Here is a 21436-nt window from a genome sequence, read left to right as displayed (position 1 = left end):
CCCTCGGGTTCAACTAACTGCATCTGCATTTTGTTTGTTTGCCCAAGTCTTACGTCCTTGCCAAAATGGGATATCTTCGGGCTTTGACATTCACTCATGTCATTTTATGACTTTGAGCTTTGTCAAAGAGGGAGACACTCCATTTTTGACTGCCCTTAAGATTTGGGCGCCTCAGGTTGATCACTCGATGATGAAAGTTATGATGTACAAACGTTCAATTTCTTCAGCAAGAAGAGCTTCTAAATCCTAACCTTACACCCCATTTTGACCAAAACTATTTTAGACCTTAAAACCCTCTTTTTCAAAATATTTTTCGAAATGTTTCTACAATGTTTCGAGGCTCGCATTTCGTTTAAAATTTGCACTTTTCGGAACACCGAGTAAGGACAAAGTGGAAATAAATGAAAGGGATGTGAAATCTTTGAAAATCTTTAAAAACATCTTATTTAGAGGTTTGGAGTTGAAGGAAATTGGGGTGGGAAGAAAACTAGTTGCGAAAGAAGTTGGGTATCAATCCGTTAAGATAGAAATGTGTAGCCTTCACTAAAATAGGTATATCTCTTTGCACACTGCCTCCTTTTAGTGGCCTCAAAAAAAGATATTTGTTGCCAGCTATCCCTCACAGGTGCATGCACTGCACCAGTTGTATATATACAGATATTTCCGACCTAGGCACATGGTTTTCTATATATAGATGACCTTCCCTCATGTTTTTAAGGTTAGAAAAAATTTCAAAAACTCAAATTCTTGAAAATCTCTCTCTCTCTCTCTCTCTTGCAACCTACACACTCTCTCTCTCTACATTTCCTAAACCAAAAATTTAGTTCTTCTTGCCGAGGTTTTTGAGCTCAAATCTCAACCCTTGAGAGTGAGAATTTGTGAGTTTGTTAACAAAAGAGTTACCTTGCTTTAAGAGATATAATTTTGGGCATCTCTACACTACTTCTTTCTTATCTTTTCTTACTATTTTTGTGCTGTTTTGACACTATTTTTATGGGCTGAAACTTGTGGTTTAAAACTACCAAATATGGAGGGGTTAATCACCTTTCTTTGAACCTTATCTCCTAAACTTTTGCCCTTGTGTTTCCCATCTCTTCATCAACTTTTCTTGAGCTTTTTACCACTGATTTTCAGAGTTTTTCAGACGCTAAAAATGTGGTTTTGAAGTCCCAAAAATGGAGGGGTTAGCCACCCCTACTTTGGCTTGTTTACTAGCTTAAATTCTCCATTTTTAGCTTACTCATTTAGCTATTTTTACCTCAATTCTGGCACTATTTTAGCTTAATTTAGGACTGTTTTTTTGTGTTTATTTCATTTATGCTTTATATTTCATGCTTGTAGTGTAATGGTCCATATAGGTTTGGTGTTTTAGGCATTAGACAGCAACGTATTTAAGTTGATAGTATTTATTTCAAGCATTCCATACTCATGATCACCTCTAAGCATCTCTGCAATCTCCCTCATTTCTTGGCTTTTTCTCTTTGTTTTGAGAGTTGCTTCAAAAAGAGTGATGTTTAAGCTTGAGGGGTGACATTGTGCTTGATGGTTTAATCTCTTTTGGGGTTTCATTACCAACTGCATGGTCTCTGTCCCATGCCTAAAACAACACTTGGTTTGACACTTCCCTGTTTTAGTGGACTTAATGCTCATTTTGCACTAAAATGACTAATGAATGGAAAGGTAATTAAAAGAGGTGTTAAAATTGGAATAAAATAGCGTAAGATAATAAAATAATTTACGGTTCAATTGGACGTTAATTGAACCCGTTAAGTCTTGAAGCATTTCATACTAACTAGTGATGAAAATGGTTGAAGTTTCAATGTCAACCGCTTTCCTCGATCAATATCACGATAGGGAGGAGGTTTATGAGTCTTTCATTGTGCATTTATTAAAATTGTATCCCTCGGTTCATAAGTCATCACGCAATGAATTTACATCAATTGATGGCTTGCGAATCGAGCCTACCACTCCGTTGAGCTTTTTTTAATAAGGAGGGGTAGGGTGGACAAACATCTCCCGAGGATGCTCTGTTTATGCTCTGTTTGTTTTCTGTTGCAACAAGAGAAACCCAACATTAGTGGCCGGCAGGCCACCTTTACTGGGCGGTAGCCCACTATTAGTGGGCAGTTGGCCACCAATTCTAGCCTGCCAACCACCTTTTTTCAGCCAAGCAGTGCCACTTTCTTCACAGAGTAGAGCAGAGGCTAAGGCAAAACAATGAAAGTTTCTGGCTGCAAAACAGAACCCTCTTGGCAGCAAAACAGAGGCATTTTTGGGTAGAAAATCCGCTTGCATACGTAAGTCCTTTCATTGATCCTCAGGACCCGCTGAATGGTGGATTTGTAATTAATTAGTTAATTTCAATTCCCTAATTTTCGGTACTGTAATAAGTAGCAAGAATTGCTAGTTATGTGTTGTATTTAATTAATTAGCTAGAATAGTTAGTTAATTTGTAGTGTTGTAATAATTAGTAAATTAGTTAATCACTTAGTGTAGCTAATTTATTTTGCGTATTGTAATAGTTAGTTAATTAGGTAATTAATTAGCTAGGCCATTTATTCGAACCCTCCTGCGCGAGGGCAAATATGTAATATTTGTGTATGTCTTCCAACCCCACGTCTTTCTCCCTTTTATTTACCCGCTTATGATGGATAGTGTAGCACGTCATATTTTGTTTAGCATTTTCTCGTGATTTGCATCCATTGTCTTGCCTGCACTAGGCTCGATTCATCATGCTAGCAAGCATTGTCGTTTAAATACTTCATTGAATACATTTTTAAACCACATGCTATTAAATTGATTCATATACCATGTTAATAGCCGAGTCTATTTAAATTGCATATTGCATGTGTTGCATTAGCCATATTTCTTTAGTTAGGATCATGCATTTTTCCAACTATTTTCTCACTTTTAGCTCGCCTTAGGAATTAGGGTAAGCTCTATTACTTTAGCATATTGCATAAGTGTATGTCTAGTATGATACCATGAGGCTAAATGCTTAAGTGTTATATCTGTTTGAATGCCTGTGGATGAAGGCTAGTTGCTTGAATTGGAATACATTAATTAATGTACATACAAACTCACTTTTTTCAAGTGGAGCGTAGTCAAAAACAATTTTCAAACAAAACATGAAATCAAATGTTTCAACTTTTGCAAATTAGTCTATACTTGTATGCGTCACATAGTAAGTTAGTCTAATATATCGAAACAAGAGCATATAATGGAAACAAAAATCACATCGTGATTAATAGAGCCCAATCTTTGATCAGGCGAGTGAGGTGCTCAATTCATGACCTTCCCCTCTCTTACCTAAGTTCTCGAGTCGAGACAATCTTGGTGATGATAGATACATGGCCTTTGGCACGAGTCACGGGTTTCCTAAATTACTCAAAAAATATTTAGGTGGCGACTCTGTATCTGGCAAAGCAATCTATTTTTTACATTTTTATTCAAAATCAATTTACTAAAAGATTAGCCCGATTTGGACTCTTTTATGTTTAACTATTTCACATTGCACTTGTGGAATCAAATTCAGAACCACGAGAGTCTGAACTGTAAGGCTAGTCATATCCCAAAGGAGCACGAAAAGTCGAGCTACATCATACCCTACTTTTTTTTAAATTATAGATTTTACCGTATTGTCGTACCTGTATCGTACCAATACCAGTACTCATACTCGTACCTATGCTTTATAGATAATGAGTATCGAGATGAAAATGCTGCAACAAATTTTCTATTTATTTAGAACTAAGTATCCGATAAAATTCATAGGTTCAAAATTTAGTTTCCAAACATATAAAAGTTGTTTAGCACTAAGTATCCAAATGAAAATGCTGCAACCAATTTTCTATTATTCGAAACTAAGTATCCGAACATAGTTAATTTGTTCAGTACTGAGTATCCGAAGAAACTTCACAGGTTCAGAATTAAGTTTCCGAACGTATATAATTTGTTGGGCACAGAGTGTCCATATGAAAAAGCTATTAAACTTTCGGTATAGAAAGTAGAATTTCTAGGGTTCTTTTATTTTTAGGGTTATAATAGGTATTATTTGGGGCGTCTAAACAAATAAATAAATATTTAAAATTTCAATTGGGGTGTTGCAAGTAATAGAGTGCCCAACTTAATTTTTTGGGTGCATTGAGAGCTACCCGTCCAAGGTGCCAAGAGAGTTGTATTTGGTACGAACTTAACCTTCTGGTTAATTTCTATCACGACCCCATTCCGCTCCTAATGGAATGATGACGTGATGGCCAGTTATCCGAGATTACCGAAGGCCAACTTACAAATATTCACACAACCAGAGTATACATATGGGGCATACATGTGCGAAAACAATGAATTTAAATATAATTAGTCCATAAGAGTTGTGTATAGATTAAATGAAGTGACATACATGTTAACATGCCTTTACAACTTGAATACAAATGAAATAAACTTGATATTACATCTTGATCAAAAGGCTTCTCAAGCTCAAACATACAAGGCTAAGGATCTACAAAGCTAAGAAGCATAATCTTCAAGATGCTGCAATACATAAACCAAAACAATCTTCCAAACAAAGTCTAGGCGACATCGCCTTCTTGTTCATCACCTACATATATATTATGGAGAGGAGTGAGCAGAAAACTCAATGAATGATATAAATAATAATGGTTTGAATGAATGATATCTAAGATTTTATCAAAATAATACATATCATAGCTTGTAACAAAATCAAATGATGAACCGAGTTCATCAATCAAAGGCTTTCAAAACTTCAAGGAATGTTTACTAACATCTACATAATACAAAGGATGACATTCATTGACAAAATAAAGAAATAATCGACCCAGGATCAATTAGACAAGCCCACCCGTCTGTGGCAAAGGAGATATCTCAAACAAAGGTACTAGTTGCATTAAAATCCCCTAGCACTAAGGACCTTTTAAGAATGTCATCAAAACAAACATAATACTTGATACAAAAACTACGAGATAATTATTCATGTTTGATCAAATACTTTTCCAAAATAAAGCAAAGCTTTTATCAAAATATTATAACATAACTTTATTAAAAATACCACTCACAATAGCTCTTCGATCAAGGAGATTAAGGCAAAGATCCAAGACCTACAAGTACATGGTAAAATCCATTGAATGCATTTCAAAAAACAAGAAGAGATGCTCAAAGATGGTTATGCAATGCACTCTCAAAACAAGCTTCAAATGAGTAACATAGATCTCGGCATCGCTTTCCAAAACTAAGTCAAAACAAAGCAAAACATGTGTTGGGATTTAAATCAATGTTTTTCTTTTCAGAAAAGCATGATGGGTACAAACCAGGTTTAGGAATAGATGCACAGAGATGAACTGGGCCGAAATGGCCTAGCTGGGTGAAATCAGGAGGTTTGGGCCAAATCAAGAGGTCTGGGCCAAGGTGTGGTCTACCTGGCCGAGATGTTACAAAGCGTCAGCAAAGGTGTACCTGGCCGAGATGTTACAAAGCATCAGCAAAAGTGTACCGTGGTCAGCCTAGGTGTGCATGCAAGGTAGACTAAGGTACAAGTGATCATGCAAGGTAGACCAAGGTGAGAAGCAATGCTTGGCCTAAGGTGTGAGGTCTGGACAAGAGTGGGTCTCGATGACTGCACTTAGGGAAGTGAAGTTTGGAAATCTGGGTTTCCTCTTGAAGAACATGAATGCTAAAAAGCATAACTTTTCATGATATGAGTTCAAAAATATGGAACTTGATACAAACTTTTGGATCAAAACAAACCTTTTCTTTAAGAACACAAGAATATCATCTTTATTTTTAAAACAAAACTTTAAATCAATGCATAGCTCATGAATCATGCTAGATCATGCAATGTGATTATATTAACGTAAAAAGCAACAAGAATAGATCAAGAATCTAATCTCAAAACACAAATCAAATGATTCAAGGTTTGCAATCAAGCTTGGAAATCTAGTTCTCCCACTCTAAGAACTTCTTCTTCTTCCTAGAGCTTCTCTCTCTCTCTCTCTTCAAGACAAAGATATGGCAATTTATATGGGTTTCTCAACTGCTACTGACTAATACTCACTACTGGGACACATGGCACTATCTAATCAATCTCCTCACAAAAGTGCCAGAATAAAAAGACAAGAGTAGGTCAACGTGTATACAACAAGTAAGGTGGCATGGGCACTCTGACAAGGCAAGGACCCTAGATCAAAACATAGGCTTCGGACAAGCAAAGGATAAGTGAGGTCTTCCAGACCTCGGCTAAGAGGAGTAACACCTCGGCCTAGGTGTGACACACATCGGCCTAGGTTATACAAGTTAAGGAACAGGATTGCTAGGTATTGGCTAAGGTGTACAACAAGGCAAGATTGCTAGGTGTTGGCTAAGGTATAAAACAAGGCTACAAGGTTCAAAGATCTCGGATGCCTAGATGATACACATCTCAGCCTAGATGATGCACATCTCGGCCAAGATGCAAAGGTGAAGGTGGAGGTCAACCAAGATGGATCCAAGATGATCCTAGGTGTTGACACTTAATGGTCTAGGTGTAAGAGGCTCAAAGGTGTAACCTAGGTGTGAGGTAGTAAAGATAGACGGCCTAGGTTCAACACACAAAGCAAGGAACAAAGAATGGATCTTATACTTAGACAAAACACCACAGCACAAAACAAGACATACTCTCAAGACAAATTTTCAAAGTTCACAATATGCGAGCTTAACAAACCAAAATCATGTAAATCTTCAAGAATATGACCAAGGCAGAATGAGGGTTTATAATTTCCATGAAGTGTCTGGCCTTAAACTTAAACCTGGCCTCAAACTTAAACCTACATTTTCATACTTTACATCCCAAACTTGTACATCACACCAAGCAATGAAAAATAAAACCCCAAAGCAAAAAACTATACCTCATATCCATTCACAACATTAGGCCACAATTTACTTTATTTGGAACATATAGATATAATCATAAAACAATCACTTAATATTAGGTTTTAGCAACAAGACTTGAAATCGCAGACTGGGTGCTTGTGCCTAGGGGGTGATTCTGAATAGGCTAAACTAAAAAACCATCAGCCAATTTTGATTTACCATGTAATTATTAAGTTCAAATTCAATATTCATTAGCAATAAAATATATTTAACACACGAAAAATATAAAGAACAAATACGAATAAGATTTTATGTGGAAACGTCAAAGAGAACACTCCCCAATTTTTATTATAAAAAAAAAAATCATAATCCCAATCAACCCAAAATCCCTCACTGAAATCAAGAAGTTACAAGACTTGAGATGCTAGGAATTACAACCCCTTACTCGGTTCACCTAACAAAAAAGTCAGACAATCTCTGCGTGCATTCAATCTCCACAGCATGTGGCTCTTACCTAATCAGCCTCCTCCCTATAGCATATCCTTTCTCCAACCTCTGTATCCAATAACCAATGATTGAAGAGACAATGCAAGTGCGGAATTTTTTTGGAAAGACTCAATCTAGAACATGTGATTTGAAAATTTCTTCTTCCTAGATTAAGAAAAACATGGGATTCGAGCAAAACAAAAAAAAATAAAACAATAGAAACTACTTGAAAATATTGGGAAATTCTATTTCCACTCACCTGATAAACTCAGGGAACACACTTAATGAAAAATACATTTAATGACAAGTATATCCTAATTAAAAATTACTATAATAGCCATTGATCAACACTCCTAATATTATATATATAAATTCTCTATACACATCTTTTAGAAATAAAAATATCTCAATATACACTTTTTGAAACAAAAAAATTAAACCCTAATTTTTCTTTTGTAGTCACTTTGCTTCTTACACACTCTGTACTCTTCTCTGTTATTTGCAAACAAAACATCTTCCATATTATTTTAATCTTTAAGTTTATACTCGATTATTAACATCATTTAATTATTAATTCAACAATTTTAACTTGATTTTGATATGGAAGAGTTGCAAACCTATGGAAGTTTAAACTCAAGCAATGGTGACAGCCAAATCAGTGATGAGAAGGTAAAATCGTGTAGTATTTTTTTTTTTTTTCGTTTTTTAGTCGGCAACGCAGTGCCAAATTTCTTAAACGAATTCAGAAATCAAACACTGAAATAATATGAATAGTTCGTTACTTGAATTTCGATTTTTTTAATTTAGTTCAATTGTAACTTTCCGAATAAAATTAATATTTTCGGTATTAGAGGGCCGAAATTTGTTATTATTTTCGCTTTTTTATGGCCGAATTTTTTTATTTATTTCGGATCTGTAGAACTAAATTAAAATTTTCCCCCTCCTCTTCAGATGGCATGCACTAAAGAACCTGAGGTTCGATCGGATATTATGGTGGATTGTACTAATCATTTTACAGCTAAACAGGTAATTTTTAACATAAAATTTGTAAGTTCATAAAATTTTTAACAGGTATTAGTTAGTTTGTTTAGTTTGTTATTATGAAAGTTGTGTGACATTGTATATAAGTTTTCGACAACAAAGATGAATTGCTCACTTGGGTACGTGACATTGGAAGGAGAAATGGCTTTGTTATTATTATAAGGACGTCGGACTATGGTGGTGGTCGTAAGAGGCCAAGAATTTATCTTGCTTGTGAGCGGAGTGGGAAGTATAGATTGAGTAAAAAGTTGAAAGATGGCCCAAAAGACTTATTGAGACAAATTGGTACGAAGAAGTGCGAATGTCCATTTGATTTGAGGGCATTCAAGTTGAAAACAAACGATGAATTGACATTGAATGTAGTTTGCGGGCTACATAATCATCCAGCTGTGGAGCATCTCCAAGGACATTCATATGCGGGGAGATTGTCAGCTAATGAAAAGTCGCTATTAGTTGATATGTCAAAGAGCCTAGTAAGACCAAAAGAGATACTCATTACACTCAAATAGAGGGATGCCCTTAATATGAGCACAATGAAGACAGTTTACAATGTACGACATCGATGTAGGGTTCTACAGAAAGTTGGTAGATCCCAGATGCAACAATTGCTGGGTGAATTAACGAAACATAAGTACATTTAGCGTCATCGATGTGAGGAAGGCTCTATGACTGTCACAGACTTGTTTTGGGCACATCCAGTGAGTTTGGATTTGCTTCGTACATTCCCTCGTGTGTTGATTATGGATTGCACATATAAGACGAATAGATATCGGCTTCCTCTTCTTGAAATTGTGGGAGTAATATCAACTCATATGACATTCTCCGTGGCTATCGCATACTTGCAAACTGAGCGGGTTGATAATTATGCATGGGCATTACAAACATTGCGTAATCTTATGGATGATGGTGTTTTACCTGAAGTCATTGTCACAAACAGAGAACTTGCTTTGATGAATGCCATTGACAACACCTTTCCGAATGCTCGACATTTGTTATGTCGTTGGCATATTAATAAGAATGTATTGACAAAATGCAAGAAAATGTTTGAGACAAAAGAAAAATGGGACAAGTTTAACACTGCATGGAACTATTTGATATTGTCATCGACTGAAGAGGAATACAATGATCACCTTGCAACACTACATAAAGATTTCAGTAACTATTCAGAGGCAATCAAGTATGTTACTGTGAGTTGGTTAAATCTATATAAAGAAAAATTCATTGCGGTACATACAGACATGTGTATGCATTTTGGCAATGTTACAACCAATCGGTAAGATTTTTTTTTTTTTTAATTTATTATAAATCATATTGCTATTTTTAATTATTATGCTTGACTATTTTGGTTTACATCCATATGAACAGGGTTGGGAGTGCTCATGCTAGATTGAAGAGGCAATTAGGTTCAAGTCAAACGACATTTGAGGTTTCATTTGAAAAAATACAATGTCTACTTGAGTTGCAGCACATTCAAGTTAAAGTATCATTCGAGAAGAGTTTGACAACTGTACAACATCAATTCAAACCTTCTCAATTCAGAGAGCTCCGGGGTAATGTGTCTATTAGTGCATTGGAGTACGTGTTGGCAGAGAGTAAGAGAGCAAATTCAGTTGGAATTGATGTCGCAACATGTGGGTGTGTTCTTAGGCGCACATATGGTTTACCTTGTGCTCACGAGATTGCAAATTACATAAGACAAGGCCGTCCTATTCCACTCAGTAGCATACATGTACATTGGACGCGCCTTACTATATGTGTGCATAATTCGAAGGAACAAAAGTTGGAATTGACTTGTATCCCAAAACTTGAGTTGATTTTGAAGCGGTTCGAAGAGTCTGATATTGCCACGCAATTGGATATGTTGAAGAAGTTGAGGGAAATTGCAAATCCAACGAGCACTTTTCTTATTGAGCCCGATGTGAAACCTAATCCACGTCGAGGACATAAGACAACTGATATATCTTGTCATCGTGACCCGTGTGCATTTGAGTGGGTTGACGATGAGCATGATAGCCAGAGCACATTAGCTTCCAGTCAATCAAAGAAAAAGAGAGCTTCAAACGTGCATGAGAAGAAGCGGAATGTGAAGACAAAGACATATCGTACAAGAACAAGTTTACCGAGTGCATATGCTGCTGACTTCCTGCCTATGTTAATACCATTCATAAAGTTGATGAAGAATGTAGATGGTGATGGGAATTGTGGATTTAGAGCTATTGCAGGTTTACTTGGTCTTGGAGAGAATGACTGGGTGCAAGTTAGGCGTGATCTGCTACTTGAATTGAATAATCACAGAGATGAATACGTCATACTATATGGGTCACATGAGAGGGTTAAGGAGCTGGTACACATCCTTTCATATTTTGAAAATAGCCCAGGCTTTGATCATTGGATGACTATGTTTGACATGGGGCATCTTATTACATCATTTTATAATGTAGTCTTGTACCACTTGTCATTGCAACAGTGTCTTACTTTCTTACCTTTGAGATCGCCGCCAGTAACCCTAGTTGATCGTCGCGAGATTGCCATTGGATTTGTCAATGGAAATCATTTTGTGCAGGTACAAGTTATGAAAATAACCAAACATTGTTGTCTAATATTTGTGTAATTGCAAATTTTATGTATTTGGTAAAGATATGTAATTTTTTGGATGTACGTGCAGGTGTTTTTGGAAGCCGGTCATCCAGTTCCTTCCATTGTTGTGCTTTGGCGAGTTCACCATCACCCTTGTGCGTCAGAATGAGAGAATGCATATGTTAGCCGCGTTCAAAAATTCAAAGACAACATAGGACCTAATGTAGCTACTCGAGAGATATTTCATGTAGTTGACATAGATTAAGGTATTACAGAGTAGTAATGACAGGTTTAAGACATTAGTTTTTATGATTTACTAGCATAGAGTAACGAGGTAGATATTATTTTGCCATTGAATTTTGTAATGGTCAGTTTTTTAAAAAAAAAAATAGAATATTATATGCGTTATAGTTCTCTAATTTATAGAATGGATGTCATATTATTTTTACAATGTCTGAACACAAAACGTAATGAAAATAATATTAACCAAGTGCAATGCTGTTAAAAAGTAATAAGATTAAACATGTAAATATATATATATATATACTAAATAGTAGTTCAATCCATCCACACCATCACAAACTACATGTGTGCTTGTACATAATCCAAAAAATACATATCCGAAGATAATAATAATATTTGTCTAACATCATCAGAAACTACTTGTGCTAACATTATGAACTACTATTAACTACGTGACCGGCGAGTGTAATGTGCTCCAAAACGATGTGCAGTGGAAGAGCTGGGTGCAAACCGACCCTGAGTGGATGTGCTGGGCGCAGATTCAGTAATGTGCTGATCTTGAAGAAGTTGTTCGATTGCATCAATCGCGTAGTAAAGCCAATCAGCATGTTGAACACTGTCCTCATAGCCAGCCTCAATGAAAGGATGAGTAATCTAATGTATCTGTGACATACGCTGCATTATGAGAACAAATAAAACATTATATACAAACTTGTAACAGTGTACATAAATAATTTGCAATGTAAATGAAAAAAAAGATACATGTGCGTCTTGGCTAGGATACTGATAATGATGGATATTCGGGTCCACTTGAGAACGACGCACTGGGTTTTGTACATACGTATGGGTAATGGTTTGATACCAATCTGTGTAACCAGGAACACAATCCCAAGGTTGCCATACCAGTGTACTCCTCCGATCAGATAACACATGGTTGTCCCATGCGTCCCAAATGATGTCCATAAGTATGCATACATAACATTGTAGCGTGGAGCTGTGGCTCCTCGAGAAGCATGCATAGTGGTGGATTAGGGATTGTCTGCACTCTGCCAAACTGTCTCAACACTCTATCAGGGTGATATGGTTCAACTACTTCCAAACACTTTAGGCAACCATGATAGAACGTAACTAGATGACATGGATGGACATCTCTACAACTCTAGTACGGGTCCCAAATAACCTACAAACAATAAAAACTGTAAGATATGACAACTGTAAATTTTGTGTGATATAGAGTTTCAAATTTTGAAAAACTTTTCAACTTACATCATGTACACCCAACCTATCAAGCTCCTCTCGAAAAGCCTGCAACTGTGTCTCTTCACCAGACTCTCTCCAAGAAGTCCAACGGTAAACATGTGGCATGTCTCGAGTGTAATTCATATTCAAGTGTAGCCGGAATCCACGAAAGTGCTCATAAATCCATCCCTTAAGGAGTGTCATGTAACCGGCTATTTGTTTCACGTCGGACCTGCTAGTGTACCCCAACTGTCTATATAAGTACACCAATACAGCAGCACCCCAAGCATATAAAGATACAATCGTCAATTCGGACAACAAACTCAAATAAACAACAGGGACCCTAGTACAAGTGTTGTCACTGAAAAGTGTACAACCCAACAAAAATAGCAAGTATGCTCTACCTGCACATGCAATTCTTTCCATTGAATCATTGTCTGTGACATTATAAAAGTGTGCCCTCAACCACTCAAGCCTCACTGAATTACCTCCAGCACTACATATCTCATGTCTGACGTCTTACTCATCAATTTCCAAGGTATTAACTACTAATGCAATGGCCCGCCTTTCTGACAACTTACGCACACTAATAGATTTGCCTATAATGGGAAGGCCTAGGATAGTGGCGACATCGTCCAATGTGATAGTCATCTCTCCAACAGTCAAATGGAAGGTGTTTGTCTCCAGTTGCCATCTCTCAACAAAACTAGACACTACAATTTTATTGACAAAGTGGTACGTGCAATGAGCTAATTGTGCAAGTCCTGACATCTCCACAATGTTTACAAATGTAGCGTTGTTTCTTTGTTCCCACCACGGCCACGAACGAATCTTAGATGAGTGATTATCACACTTTAAAGGCCCGTTTCATCAGCACCATTCCAAATAGTTGCGGCAACATGACTTTTAAAACTTTTGAGGATTGATGGATCAATTGGACCTCCCGGAAATGGCTGAGTAAGGACATCTTCATCAACAATGTCAGCATCATCACCAGTAGGGTCATCATCCATAGCAATGTCATCTATAACTGGTGCACCACGTATAGGATCATCATCCATGGCAATGTGCATGTCATCATCATGAACTCGAGCACGTCCACGTCCACGTCTCTTTAATTCACAGAGTCTTCTGTTCGAAGCTGTTACTGACCGACGTTCACTAGGACCGACATCCATCTGCATAAGAAAAGTTGTTCTTATCAACCCAATATAATGAAACATAATAAGCACTCCCATAAAAGGATCACATCAATGCAGGTAATAAGTAGCCTAACCATGCCACCTTAATGAAATCTAATACGCAATTATAATCCATTAATCAATACCGACATCATTTTTCAAACAATCAAAGGACTGCCCATCACTTGTCTTTCTACATGCCCTTGATTGTAAACTTGTTGTAGCTATAAGCATACAACCAAAGACCAAATTTGGCACCAATTTCAATGCTTTGAAATGACAAACCCCAAAGGCAAAATAACTCAAGCTTCAATAATCTATATAATGCAATTGTTTTGTTCAGCTATTTAGCTAACAAAATTTATCATGTGGAAATTCAGCTAACAAAATTCAGCTACTAAGCTAACAATATCATGTGGAAATACCAATACTGCACAGATTTTTGTTTCTACTGTTATGCATTCAATTTTGGAAAAAAAAAATAAATACATAAACATACCCATAAAATAAAATTGTTGGAAAAGAACCTAATGTAAAACAAATATTGGTGGCCTATGTTAACTTGGTTCTATATCATGTATTACCAAAAACAAAACAAAACAAAACAAAAAACCCATTCGGTACTTCAGGACCGAACATAAAAAAATGTTTCAACAATTAAGTACCAAAATTATTGAATTTATTCGAAAAAATTGAACCGAACATATATAATAAATTCGGAAATCAAAGAACGAAATTATGTATTTTTTCCGGAATTACTGGCCGAAATTATACACAATATTCGCAAACCAAGTGCCGAGATCTACACCTACGGAATAAACATACTTTTATGCCAATGAAGTGAAGAGAGATCCGAAAATTGTCAATGTAATAACAAAATGATAAATTTAATAATAAAATTAAAAGATTTCTTACCTTAAACAAGATTTTCAACATTGTTTAGTAGATCTTCAATGGAGCTCTTGAAATCTTCAATGGAGGTGAGGAAAGTGCAGATTTTTTTTTTTTTTTTTTTTGTTTCCTGTTTGAACTTCTTCTTCTTCCTGTTTGAACCAAGACACTTTAGTCAAAGTGGTGGAAGTAGAAACGTAAATTGGGGTAAATTGAAGTGTGTGTGTGTGTATTTAGAGGTAAAGTGTGTTTATATGTTATGAGTGGAGGATTTATTTGTAATTTTAAAGATGTGGATTGAGATAATTACTTAATAATTAAATTAATAGGGATGTGTATTGAGAAAAGATTTGCTCTGAGTTTATTAGGTGGGTGGAAATAGAATTTCCCGAAAATATTATTAAGTGAATGAATAAATCTCCCTTATGCCCATAGGCTTACATGGCTAAATTAAACATAATACTTGTAGAACAAATAATTTTAAAATCAAAAACTTAAAATTGATACATAAAAGGAAACCTAACTAATTCGCACATCGACAGGTCAATCCTACATATGATGGGTCCGACATAATCAAATATCAAGTAGAACTTCCATCACCTTGCCTCCACTTGCGATCCTATTTCGGATCTTCTAGGCTACTTTAGGCTAAATAACAAAATCCTAGTCAAAATCTAATTCCAAAATCATAAAATTGTAAAAATCTTGTTCTACATCAGCTTTGGAGGTGATATCCAAACAAGAAATGAATTGGGTAAAATCCTGCATGGCTGCTCAAGGGATGTAGAGTGGGTAGTGGGCGAAGCTTTTTGTATCTCCACAAAGGGTGCCTGCATACTTTCCCCAGAACATGTATGCCAAGTGCATGTGCCCGCTCGAGCAGACCTCCCTAGATCTTTGCAAAGCAATGTTCACTACACATCATTCAAGTATATGTCTAAGATATTACATGCAAATAACTACTTACCCTTTATTTAAATTCGTAAAAATATTAAAACAATGAAAACTCAAATAACTAAAAAATCAACTCTCCTATCCAAGAACAAAATCCGAAAATTTTGAGAGACGTTAAAAATAGTGATTTCTCAAATATAAGGTATTTACCTTAACCTAAGATATTCTAATTCCTATTTTCAGCTCTACATTACAAAAATGCAAACAAACTAATCATGTGATATTCAGATTTAGTATTTTTGACGTTTTATCCTTTCGCATACCCTCACATAAACCAAGTGTGAGAAGTTTTGACTACTTTACTTTTACTTGACTCATCTATAATATGTTTAAACACTTGATGACTTTATGCATAATGTGTCCTAAACTAATGCAAAATGCTCTGTCCTAAACTAATGCAAAATGCTCAAGCAGTTTTATGTAAGATTGGATTGAAGCATAATTTGCATAGTCGCTAAAAAACGGGGCGGGGTGGGGCGTGGCCGGATTTCCTATTCCCCATCTCCAATTCGCTAAAAAACGGGGCGGGGTGGGGCGGGGCCGGATTTCCTATTCCCCATCTCCAATCCCCTAGTATGTTACATTCCCCGATCCCCACTCCAATCCCTTATGGGAATATTTTGAGCATCCCATCCCCCTAATGGAGAATGGTTTTCCCTACCCCATCCATAATCCTAAGAAAATGTAAAAGAAAACCCTCTTTTCAATCTTTACTAGATTGACCAGCTCAGCAACAATGAGGCCACAGAGCCAGTGCTTCTTCGGCAAATATGAGAACGAGGAACATTCCAAAAACAAAAAAACAAAAAAAAACATATATACAGAGGAAGAAAAAAAAAACACATTTTTGCCATGGAATGCAGCCCCTTCACCCCCAATCAACACCAGCCCCTTCCACCCCACCACCACAGTGTTCCAATGAAGTATGGAAAACTACACTTGCTGTTTTTACAATTCACATAAGTGCAGAGAGAAAGCGTGAGAGGCTAAAATGAAATCCCTAAACCTAAAAGATTATATATATATACACTTCAGGTATTTTCCTAATACTAAATAATTGTAGGGGTAAACTTATAAAATTATAGAACCTAAACAAGGCGAGGGACCCTTATCCCCTCAATTGTTCTTTAAAAATCTGACTGAACCTGAGCCTAATTTGAAAAAAAAATGGTGGGAATCCACCAATATTGGAGAGAGGGGCAGGGACGGATCAAATTGCCATCCCTACATTGAACATCTTCAATCTACAGCAATTAGACACTCAGACCTCTACACTTTAACCTAGAAACTTAGGATATGTTTTGTTTACAGATACAATTGCATCAATGCTTTATAACTTTGAAATGTTGTCCATGTTGAGATTATACCATATCCCACCAACGCGAACGGAAACACACCATGTGCATACCAAAGAGAAAAATCAATCACACACATATTACGTGATTCGGCTCAAACTACCTACATCCATGGGAGACGGAGTTCCACTGTGAATAAAACAAAAAATACATGTGAGATGGCCAAAATACTCAAAACCCACACACTACCCAAACCCCATGCTCAAGGGTAGTTCAACTCTTAGTCATCCCAGTGCCCTCACAGTGTTTTTTTTCCCTCACCCCTTACATCTCTATTTTTTCTCTCACTACTCTCTCAATCTCTTTCAGGAAAAACCTACAATCCACATGACTATTTATAATAGTCTACCCATGAAAATCCTAGATCCATACAATTAAATAACTAAATCCTACACATATTAGGTTTCCTAGTAGATTCCGGACTCTACTATCCTAACCTAAATACATGTATAAACCAATCTAATAATTGTGCGGGACCCACATTTATCACATGGGAGGACTAATCGTAATAGTCCAATCCATTAAAAGAAATTCAAACAATTAGCACTATGTTGAAGTAAATTCAAGAAACAAGACATGCATTATTTCCCATATTACGAGATATAAAAGGTAGCACAACTGAAGTTTGATGCAGTTGTGTTAACATTTTCCTCCAATTTACAGCAGCCAAAAGATTCTTCAACAAAATTGAATAAGTAGAGAAGTTGATCTGCACCAGTTGCTACTATTTTATAGAACAACTACAAATGTGATAAAAACCAGAAGAAATTTGTCACAACATTGAGAGGTCAATTTGAATTCTAATAACCTAATTAGGATTCCTGTTGCATAGCATAAAAATGACTAAATATGCTAAACAAAATCATCAGACACTTAACAGTGCTTATAGAACTTCTTGATTGAACATACATGAAATAAAAAGAAAAAAAGAATTAGAGCAAAACAAAAACTGAATTACTTACAAGAGGCAATCTTTGAGCTTTGCATTGTTATAATATTTTCCATACTTAAAAAAAATAGTTCAATTACCTTCATCATAATCTCAATCTTCCCAGATTTTCCAATAAAATGCAGAAGCTGATTCAGAAGTCCAACTGAAATAACAGGGAATCAAGGTTCCATCATTTTTATCAGATCCATTGTTGTCCTCCAATCTTGTAGCCTTCAGACAAAATTCAAATGTCAGTCTTGGCAAATAATAGCCCAGTACAAGAATCTACGATACAATTAGAAAATGTATCATTCCAGAGACTGCCAGCCTAGTAGGCTGTGGTACCTCATTGGTCCCTCAACCTTGATGGCAAGGGCTCAAGTTCTCCAGTTGTCTAGTCCAGGAAAAAAATTAGCAAAAAGAGATTTATCTCTATCAATCCATGTCCAAGGGAGATTTTCAATTCACAACGTCATACATTGTTGGAGGTTGATTTTGCTTGGATTCATCGTATGGCCATTTAAAAATGGGTTGAGATGCTTTGAAACTTGATAGGACGCCCTTCAACATTCCCACCTTCCCCCAACCCAAAAAGTTAAGCAACCTTCAAGTATTTTGGTTTCATACCAGATTTTTTTTTTTTTTTAAATAGATTAATGTACTATTAAAGACCTGTTATTTTGGAGGGTAATTACATCTTAGTGAGATTTTGAAAAAATAATTACATATGCATGAAAAAGTTTACAATTTTAATTATTAATATATTTATAAAGTTTCTCATTGATCAGTAATTAATTGTTCAAATTTGATATTTCCCCCCCTTTTTTTTCTCTCCTTTTCTCTTAGATTGTTTTTTGCATCTCCATGATGGTTGACTTGTCCTTTACATTCTGTTTTATGTACACTAAATTTCTCGTGATGAGGCACTCCTCTTCTTGATGAGTTTTACAATTTCTCCATCATTATCCAGCCGGTGGGAAGAGCGGTTGACCGCTATATGTTCGTTTGGTCAGGATTGTTGCGATAGATTTGAGTGGAGTTTTAGGGCTTGCCTTCCCTTATCCTTGCTTCTTGTTAATCATTTATTTGTACAAAATGAATGGTTAGGTTTGCCAATTGGCATAGTTTGACAGAAATGCTTGATGGGATGGTAATAGAAGACTATCCACCAGTTAGAGCCCGAGAATTTGGACTGAGGATCGTAACCTCCGAGTATTCCCGATATTGTATCTCAGGGATGAAGGAAGACAACTTGTGAATAAACCTTAGAAATGATGATTGTGTTATGAGTGGCTAATGTTGCCGGTCTCGGTTGCGTTGGAAAAATTGTTAAGAAATGATATGGTTTAATTCAACCCTTAATATATTCTCTTATGTGACTGTCATTGCATGCATACGCATAGTTATGGATCCATGGAAAGCACATTCTTTTTTTGCTCACCCCCTACATTTCAGGTTTGAATCGGAGACCGGCATCTTAAGCTTAGAGAGGAATTTCACCTTTTGGACTGAAGATTGTATACCTAGTATTAATTTCAGGCAACGGCCTTTTTGTCATTTTGCCATGTAATTAATCCCGGTTCTATAAATCAAATGGTTAGTTAATGAATATTTATCCTTTCCCTCATTTCTTTCATTTCATTATTAAAATAGTTGGAGGTTGTGAGTTTAATTAGTAAGAGAAATGGATTTCTACTTATTCAAATTTCACATAGGTTAATTAGTTTTCGCCTAATTAATCTTTTCAAAATTTGGGGCATTACAGGGGGAGTGTGTGTATCTTCACAATTAGTATCCCTTGCATCCAATAAATGTGTGAGAGATATGTGAACCTATGTTTAGTATTAATAGATCTGATGTAGCCAGGCTTTGGAATCATATTAAATCACACAAATACCATTTGGCTATGATGTCGTGATATATCAGCAAGATGGTTATGTTAGAATATAATAGAATATTATAAATTTGTGTTTTGTACAAATTAGAGTCCTATTAGAGGCATGATTGTGTTATTAAGTTAGAGTCCTGTTAGAGACATAATTGTATTTGTATTTTCCTTAATTTGTGTTTTGTACAAATTAGAGTCCTATTAGAGGCATGATTGTGTTATTAAGTTAGAGTCCTGTTAGAGACATAATTGTATTTGTATTTTCCTTTTTGGTTTAGGATTTAGGGCTATATAATCTACGATCTGATTGTAATCTTTGATACATTGAATTTTGCATATACAGAAAAGTTTTCAGGATTCTTACATGGTATCAGAGCTTGGTTCGAAACCCTAATCTGACGGATTCGAAACCCTAGCAACCATCTCTGTTCGTTTTCGTCTGGTTCGAAATCAACCCATCCATCGTGATTCGTCTGTTCGTCGCAATCCATCTGGGTTCAGGTCAAGACCCATCGTCACAACCTGCTGGTTGTCTGTTTCTGCCTCTTTCGTGCCTTGCGCGATGGTCTGGTCTGCTTCTCTCCTCACAAAGGTCTGCTTACTGGTTCTTATATAATTTTGGGTTGATTCGTCTCGCTCTGTCTGTGGTTTGTTGCTACTTTGCTGGTTGCTTTGTCGCATCTGCTGGTTGCTTCGAAGTGATCTCAGTGCTTCTCTTTCTCTACATGGGATTTCTAGCTATTAGTTCTTGACTTCTAGAAACTTTTTGTTTGAGTTACTGAATTTTGGAAAATCTGGTTCTTGGTTTATTATATCTTGACTCATCTGATACTAACTTTGGTATCTCTAAACTGGTTGTCAACAAGTCTGGTTATTCTGTTCAAAAAAAAAAAAAAAAAAAAAAAAAAAAAAAAAAAGAAGGAAGAAGAAGAAGTAGTCTGGTTATTACTCTTTTACCCAAGGTTCTCAGAAATTATAATTTGATCCCAAAGTTTCAAGTTTCTTGGTTCTTTAGTATCATCATGTCGGATGATAAAATTCAGGCTATCAGCTGTAGGCTCACTGGTGCCTGTTAAAATATATCAATAAACCTACCACCACTACCACCTCACCTACTCCACTAAACCTAACCCACTACACCACTACCACCTCACCTACTCCACTAAACCTAACCCACTACACCTACACCACCTCACCTACTCCACTAAACCTAACCCACTACACCTACACCTACACCTACATCTATATAAGGAACCATTTGTAATAGACAGCATAAATCAATTTCATAAATCAATAATACAATCATTTCTCTTTATACATTAAATTTCTACATGGTATCAGAGCAAGGTTGAGAACCTAGTAATTCCGCTTCACCGGCGGGCGGCAGCCTCGCCTTGGCCGCCCGCCGGACCTCTACACATACATTCACTCCGCTGCCACAAATTATTTGATCTTCTTGTTGCTGCTGCTAACAAATTCCATGTCCACCGCCAACGACCAGCGCCGAGTCTCTCTTCAATCTCTGCATCTTCTTCACCCCCTTTGCCATCTGTGGCTTCTGGCCAACTGGAAAATGGCCCATTGCATGACATGTCTTCTCTTATGCAACAATTACCCTTCAAGAGAGGGTTGTCAAAGCACTTTCAGGGAAAGTCACAGTCATTCACTTCTCTGGCAAATGTGAGGTGCTTGGAGGATCTTGCAAAACCAGAGAACCCTTACAATAAGAGGTTAAAGACTTGCAAAAGCTATGGAGGATTATTAGACAAGCCACAGATCATCAAGTCACCTT

At 36.4% G+C, this 21436-nt stretch overlaps 3 protein-coding genes across 9 annotated transcripts in view; 2 read left to right on the top strand and 1 right to left on the bottom strand.

The window, feature by feature from the left end:
- The first annotated feature begins 9050 nt into the window (after positions 1-9050).
- Positions 9051-10455, top strand: LOC145803503 (PKS-NRPS hybrid synthetase cheA-like). The gene is made up of 3 exons (XM_082896787.1): positions 9051-9658; positions 9751-10303; positions 10399-10455. Exons 1-3 carry the CDS (start codon positions 9051-9053, stop codon positions 10453-10455), a joined length of 1218 nt encoding a protein of 405 aa, XP_082752913.1.
- A 103-nt stretch (positions 10456-10558) lies between these two features.
- LOC114310236 (uncharacterized) lies at positions 10559-11131 on the top strand. The gene is made up of 3 exons (XM_082896786.1): positions 10559-10729; positions 10853-10948; positions 11051-11131. The coding sequence occupies exons 1-3, from the start codon at positions 10559-10561 to the stop codon at positions 11129-11131; spliced, it is 348 nt and encodes a 115-aa protein (XP_082752912.1).
- Positions 11132-11463: 332 nt separating this feature from the next.
- Positions 11464-21436, bottom strand: part of LOC145789151 (uncharacterized) — a 58565-nt gene continuing 48592 nt past the window's right edge. For 6 of the 7 annotated variants that reach the window (XR_014346203.1, XR_014346201.1, XR_014346199.1 and 3 more), the window contains 4 exons: positions 17855-17987; positions 14541-14668; positions 12472-13622; positions 11464-12385 (listed from right to left, as the gene is read on the bottom strand). Coding sequence is in view for 1 of the 7 variants with exons in the window: in XM_082898390.1 (XP_082754516.1) it covers positions 13299-13622; positions 14541-14561 (345 nt within the window). In the remaining 6 variants the exon portion in view is untranslated. The remainder of the gene's footprint in view (positions 12386-12471; positions 13623-14540; positions 14669-17854; positions 17988-21436) is intronic. The other variant, XR_014346200.1, reaches the window with a different exon arrangement.

Source organism: Camellia sinensis, chromosome 12, assembly GCF_055761805.1.
Source record: "Camellia sinensis isolate YWXY chromosome 12, ASM5576180v1, whole genome shotgun sequence".
Lineage (NCBI taxonomy): Eukaryota > Viridiplantae > Streptophyta > Magnoliopsida > Ericales > Theaceae > Camellia > Camellia sinensis.
The sequence above is the reverse complement of the archived record's forward strand: the minus strand, read 5'-3'. Positions and strand labels throughout refer to the sequence as shown.

What these genes read in the sequence shown, in the direction of transcription:
- LOC114310236 (XM_082896786.1), top strand. Translation starts at nt 10,559, where the DNA reads ATGAAGAATGTAGATGGTGATGGGAATTGTGGATTTAGAGCTATTGCA. An exon ending in ATGAGAGGGTTAAGGAGCTG is followed by an intron (nt 10,730 to 10,852) that starts GTACACATCCTT and finishes TCATTGCAACAG; the next exon opens with TGTCTTACTTTCTTACCTTT. An exon ending in ATGGAAATCATTTTGTGCAG is followed by an intron (nt 10,949 to 11,050) that starts GTACAAGTTATG and finishes ATGTACGTGCAG; the next exon opens with GTGTTTTTGGAAGCCGGTCA.
- LOC145803503 (XM_082896787.1), top strand. Translation starts at nt 9,051, where the DNA reads ATGACTGTCACAGACTTGTTTTGGGCACATCCAGTGAGTTTGGATTTG. An exon ending in GGCAATGTTACAACCAATCG is followed by an intron (nt 9,659 to 9,750) that starts GTAAGATTTTTT and finishes CCATATGAACAG; the next exon opens with GGTTGGGAGTGCTCATGCTA. An exon ending in CTTTTCTTATTGAGCCCGAT is followed by an intron (nt 10,304 to 10,398) that starts GTGAAACCTAAT and finishes TGAGCATGATAG; the next exon opens with CCAGAGCACATTAGCTTCCA.